At 55.6% G+C, this 6144-nt stretch overlaps 1 protein-coding gene across 1 annotated transcript; it reads left to right on the top strand.

The window, feature by feature from the left end:
* The first annotated feature begins 465 nt into the window (after positions 1-465).
* On the top strand, positions 466-1599 carry LOC120666552. The gene is made up of 3 exons (XM_039946421.1): positions 466-764; positions 854-1020; positions 1100-1599. The coding sequence occupies exons 2-3, from the start codon at positions 993-995 to the stop codon at positions 1477-1479; spliced, it is 408 nt and encodes a 135-aa protein (XP_039802355.1). The 5' UTR covers positions 466-764; positions 854-992; the 3' UTR covers positions 1480-1599.
* The last annotated feature ends 4545 nt before the right edge of the window (positions 1600-6144 follow it).

A 6144-nucleotide genomic window follows, 5' to 3' on the forward strand; every position in this document is an offset into this window, starting at 1 on the left:
GTTCCGCTCATCGACGTGCTCGAGTCCCCCGAGGGCCCTGAGGCGGACACAAACCCCTGGAAGGTGGCAGGGATCGTCAAGACGACGGCGCATGTCGGGGTACAGCCGACAGGAGCGGGGGATGTGGCTCCTGCCGCCTCCTTCGAAGTGCTGGTGACTGAGCGTGCGGCGCCGTCCGTTCTGGGCGCCGCACTCCTACCAAGCCCTCCGCGTGCCCGCGCGCCGTCCCCGACACTCCCGCTTTTTGTGGGGACCTTTCCCCGCGAGGCGGTTGTGGGGGCCGTCCCGAGTGGGTCCCGGCGCCAGCTGGTGCACCGGAGGAGGTAGAGTGGGAGCAGCTCCAAGGTGCCGTGTTGTCCGCGCTAAGGGTGTTGCGCGACCTCGCCACCCCATCAGTGGAGGTAAGTTTTCAGCGAACGGCCCGGATCCCACCGGTCCCAATGTCGTGCGTACCTGACCCCTACTTCCTTTCCCTAGAAAGGCTCTGAGGAAGAGGCATCGAGCACACCGGGCCGAGCAGGAGTGGAGCCTGGCAATGGCTGAAGACCTCGGCACCGTACAGCGGGCGTTGGAGGACGTCCATGCCCGCATGGCTTCTGACGCCGCTTAACTCGAACAGCTCCGGAAAGAGCGAGAGCAGCTCTGGAAGGAGCAAGACGAGTTGCACGGGGACCTCCAAGCGGTCGTTCAGGAGCACGACGCCGCGGTGAAGACCTCGGAGGAGGTGTCGGAGCGGGTGCAGACCGCAGCCGCAGACCTCCAAGGTATCGCTCTTGCTTTATTTTTGTTTGAGATGGGATTCGATCGTGGTGGTGTTGACATTTGTTTGCCTCCCCCCCTTCTTTCTGCGTAGGTACCCAGCAACTGGTCGCCGCCCTTCGCGGAGAGCTGACCACGTCGACGTCTTGAGGAAAGAGGCCGAAGTGGCAGTGGCCACCCTGACTATAGAGGTCGGGAATGGTCGTGCCACTATAGCCAACCTGAACACCAGCATGAGAACACTGTGGGATGGGGCGGTCGGTAAGCATCTTTCACTGCCAACCCTGATCAGAGCGTCGGGGGATGGTTTTTTTATGTGATTGTCTTCTCTACTTCACAGCTGCCAATGCCAAGCGTGCCGAGGATATCGCTAAGCTGCAGGGCCTGCAGGCGGCGCTCGGCCAGGTGAAAGAGGCGCTCGAGCGCGTGCCGACGAGCCTTGATAACCTAAAGATCGTGGCACGGCTGGTGCTCGATGACCTTGGGATGTCCGCCGCCGATTACACAACCCAGCTCGGAGCCCAGCTGATCCAAGCGGTGGATGGGCCACACAAAGTGGTGCAGGAGTTGCTGTACCTCGGGGCGCAGCGCTCGTTTGCCATCGCGCGCAGCCACTACGCCAACATTGACCTGGCGGAGCTGAGCCAAGGGTTTCCATCGACCTACAGTGAGGCCGAGCTGGTGGGGAAAATGGAGGAAAAGATTAGGGGCGACAAGTAGGGACTTGTTTTAGGGTCTGTTAGGAACTCTTGTAAGAAATAGCTGGTTTGTAATGGTTTTTAAGTTCATTTTCGTTTGAGTTTGTGAACTTGTTTTTGTGATAAAAGCGTGGTTTTGATCCCTCCATGTCGTTTGGGGTGGTGAAAGTGAGACGCGGATTAAGGTAGCATTCCGGGGATATGGGTGAGCGAGCGCTGTGACCATCGAGGTGCCAGCTGCCCGCGGTCCGACCCATGGCGCAGGGAACGTGCCTATGTTAGCGGCTCGGCTCGCCCGACCCACTCGCGAAGGGGATGGATACCATCCTAAATTTCCATTTTAGAAAAGGTCAAAGGTGTTATAGCCTTGGTAGCCCCTGAGTGGGGCCCGACCTACGCCATGGTGGGGGTCGGGGGTCACTCAGAGGTCCCGCGGCAGGTGAGGTAAAAAGTTGTTCGGAACAAGCTGGTTTGATTGCCGTAAAAAGTTAATACAACTGCTTGTTCTAAGGGTAAAAGCGACTTAGCTGTTCGATGTTCCATGCGTTGGTGAAGACTTCACCGTCGATGGTCTGTAGCTTGTACATGCCGGGTTGGAGTACATCTGCACGATCAGGTACTTGGTGCCACGCTGCAGCAATCCCTGTGCTTTTGTTTTTGCAAACCAAGATATATAAGAATTCATGTTTCATCCAGGTCAATTATTCAATCTCTACTGCTAGTATGTTTTTATTCAAAGAATACTACTACCTGTATTGTTCTAACACTACACACAATGCAGACGTGTTGCAGACATTGTTAACTAGTACTATATGCGCATCATGGAGTATTGTTAACTGAAACTGATAGGGTAAATATATGTCAGATAGTTGTTGAGAAAATAAAAGGATGATAGTGAGAATGGTAAATGCGAGGTGTGTCTTGTCCGGCCGCTGGTCGACAACAAAGCAAGCATGGATCCAGAAATTCAGACGAGGTACTGCACTGGCATGGCTACTGGCAGTGCATGGTAGGAGGAGGACAACGGGACAGCGCACTAAATAGCACTAGCAAGGCCTCATAAAATCTGGCTGGTTCAGTACTGAAGGTTGGATGCAGAAACCGCAGGGCCTCATCAAATCGACCGTTCTTGTACTGTTCGCTCTTGGCCATGGCTCCAGAGCCTCCAAGCTGCAAGGTCCACTCCAGCCAGTGAGGCCGATCACCCCACATGCATGTTAAGCTACTCACTCAGGTGAGGTACTCCCGGTATACATGCATGCATGTTTAGCATCAGTCCAGGAAGTAGCTAGATTAGCATGAGGAGAGAGCCTGGTATTTAATTGACTCAGCTGCATACCTAAATTATTAGCAGGTATGCAGTACAGGCTTAATACGAGAAGGACGACATGCATGGCTGAACTATCAACAGCAAGAGGCCCTTCTTCTCCTTGTGTGTGCAAGGTGCAGGGTCCTAGCTGAGCTGCTACTCCATGCACACTAGCTGAGCTGCTACCTCGTGTCCCGGGCGTCCCGACCTGCGTTTGAGTCTTGATATATTCCCGACCCATGGTTTCCCCCCGAGGGAAGGCTTCGAGCCGTCGGGGTCGGCCGAACGACCCCGATAACTGCGACGGTCAAGATATTGAGAAGTTAGAACCGGTCACCAGCGTGACTCATTCCGGATCCCGCCGAACAGGAATCGGGGTTCCACTCAGACTTGCCCGTTACCAGCTCCAAGAGCATCACGTTTCGACCTCCGACGGAAAACGTGGTACGACTCGCCCCTCTCACTTCGAGCGAAAGATATGCGTTGAGGGATAACGAACAAAAATAGGCGAGTTCGCGATCGAGAGAAGGTTGGCTCGGCCGACCCTTCACCAACGGGCGCGGGGGCTTGAAGCCAGCTTGATGCCCCACGAGATCCCCCCACGGAGGGGGGAGGTCGGACAAACCAGGACTACCCTCAGCGAGCGGGATGCATGAACAAACAAGAAAGGGTCGGCCCAACACCACAGTCCAAAGAAATTCGATATCATTCCTAGCGGATAAACATCATAGAGTAGGGTCGGCCCAAGGCCGTTACAGCTACAAAAATGTTGCCACACTAAGGTGGCAATTTTTCCGGTCTTGGAGAAGTAGCGGCCAGAATATGGAGGCCCGAGGGATCGCCTTCCTCGCAAGCCTTCTTATGGCATCTTCATCCCCACCGGCGTTGCGGGGGGGGGGAGTCCTGGCGGACTGCCTCGTCACCGCCGTCATCGCCCGAACTTCCCCGTTGTCCGGAAGGACGCCGGGGAACACACCTTCGGCGCGAGCCCTCGTCGGAATACTCGGACTCCGACAAGGGGCCCCGAAGACGGAGAACGCGGGCGTGCCGGGCACGCTTGGCAACCAAGCAATCCTTGTGATTTGCTCCAATTGCAAAGTGGCTCGGAGACATCCTTCAACCATCACCCGCCGCTCGCAAGCATTCTTCTAGCACCGAGACCTGAGGGGCCGGGCGACCCCCTCGGGAGGACGGACACAAGCAAGGAGGAACGCCATTACCGTGAGAGGAGAGTTTGCACAAGAAGCGAGAAGGAGCTCGAATGGGAACGGACCCCCCTGGAGCATCCTATTTATAACCAAGAAAGGGCGGGGGACGATCCGACTCAGAGAATCCACATCGCCACAAGAGGACACGATGATTCACGGGGGGAATAGCAAGAACCCTCGGTCGAAGCGCCGCAATACGACAACACAGGGCAGGGGCTGCCGGCCCGACACGATTTGAGGCGGCCCCCCAACTAGAAGGACGCCCGGCCGCCACCTAGTCTGATGGGCCTTGCCGAGGGAGCGGCGGCACACTAGAACGACCACCGGATCGAAGGGTGGAAGATGTCCGCTAAACCCTCTGAGCGAATCTCTGATTTGTTCAAAGGCTCGGGGGCTACACCCACTGGGTGCGCGCACCCACCAAAGTTTATAAATGCAGCAACACGTCATGTCAAGGCAACATGCTTACACCAGTTGATGCGTTCGCTGAACCCTCTGAGCGAATCTTTGATTCACTCAGAGGCTCGGGGGCTACACCTAGTGGGTGAGCTCGCGCGCACCCACCGGAAACCGCGGAGGAGCAACGGCACTACGTGCCGAACCACCAAAACGTGAGTCACGAAACACAACCCCCCGCACGGTCTCACCATGACCGTATGAGGGGTCAGGAGCTACTGACGAGGGTAAAGGTGGTAGGCACCCTCAAATGCTGGGAAAAACCAAACTGGTCATGAAAGCCGGTTAAATCAGCATCGCATCGAAGAGGGCCCAAATACAGCCCAACCTCAGGCTAGGTGGCCCGTGGCCTGCCCACCATCCTTCCGAGAAGGGGGCCCATCCTAACCGAGTCCCGGGAGGAGAGCGCTCCGCCTCGCCCGACCCTCGCGGGAGAGGTCCGCCTCGCCCGACACCTACGGGGAAGGTCCGCCTCACCCGACCGTCGCGGGGGAGGTCCGCCTCGCCCGGCCCTCGCAAGAGTCCCCCCTAGCCTTGCCAGGCCACTATGAGCAGGGGACCTACACCACCACGTGGTAGGGGAGCAGCCCCGCGGAAGGGGAGGCGTTCCCAGTCAAGAAGAGGGCCCTTTGCGGGGTCGTGTCATGTGAGTGGAAGGTCTGGTCGCCCACGCCTCGGTATGAATCACAAAGGACATCGAGTTGACACACCATCCCATGGTGGTATGATCATCCCAACCACTCCATCCGGGAGTCAACAACAGGGAAAGCGGAAGCCATCGTGATGGAGGCCATGACCCGTTGCCCATCACCTACGCGTGGCTACGTCATCAACAGCGCCCCATCCCCGTTCCTATTCGGCACAACCAGCATAGTGCTAGGGATGGGAACGGACGCCTGCATCTACCGTCAGCGGGACCCATCAGGACTAGCCACCGCGGAGGAGGGGTCGGGAGGCGCCCGACCCCCGAATATTTATCGTTCTTTATCCTTTTTTCCTTGTGTATCAGGCTGCACTTCCCTTGAACTATAAAAGGGAGGAGGCGTGCACCGGGGAGGGGGGACAACCTTTTAGACATTTTTACAGCTGCCACTCGCCGCACAGAGACTTGGTGAACCCTCTCCCTCTCTCGCCCATTTGTAACCCCCTACTATAAACCAGTGCAAGAACATGAGAAGCTAAAATTGGATGTAGGGACGTTCGGCCCGAGCCAGTATAAACCTTGTGTCCATTCTTGCATTACCATCCAAGCCCGTGACACGTGCACAGATTTACTCGTCGGCGATACGAAACGCCGACAGTTGGCGCGCCAGGTAGGGGTCTCTACGCGTCATGCGACTTCACTTAGCTATGGATGGCCAGCTGTAACACCCTAATTTAATTTCCAGCATTTAATAATAAATTTAATTGATTTTATTTAATTTTCTAAGGTTTTATACGCTTAGTCTTGCATTTAATATAATTTTGTTTCACAAATAAATAAAATCTTTCTAGGTTTAAACTTGTTTGTGCATTCATGCTGGAGCATCTCTCTTATTTGGTTGAGTGCATAGGGTTTGAATTCAAATTTAGTTTGAATTCAATTAGAATTTGAGTGGTTTGTATTAGAAATAGAATAGGAAAGGAAGTAGGAAAGAAAACCTTAGCGACCCAACCCAGCAAATCGGCCCAGCTGACCCGTTTGGCCCGACTCCCTCCCGCTCTCTCTCCAGCC

This window comes from Panicum virgatum, chromosome 3N (assembly GCF_016808335.1).
Source record: "Panicum virgatum strain AP13 chromosome 3N, P.virgatum_v5, whole genome shotgun sequence".
Classification (NCBI taxonomy): Eukaryota; Viridiplantae; Streptophyta; class Magnoliopsida; order Poales; family Poaceae; genus Panicum; species Panicum virgatum.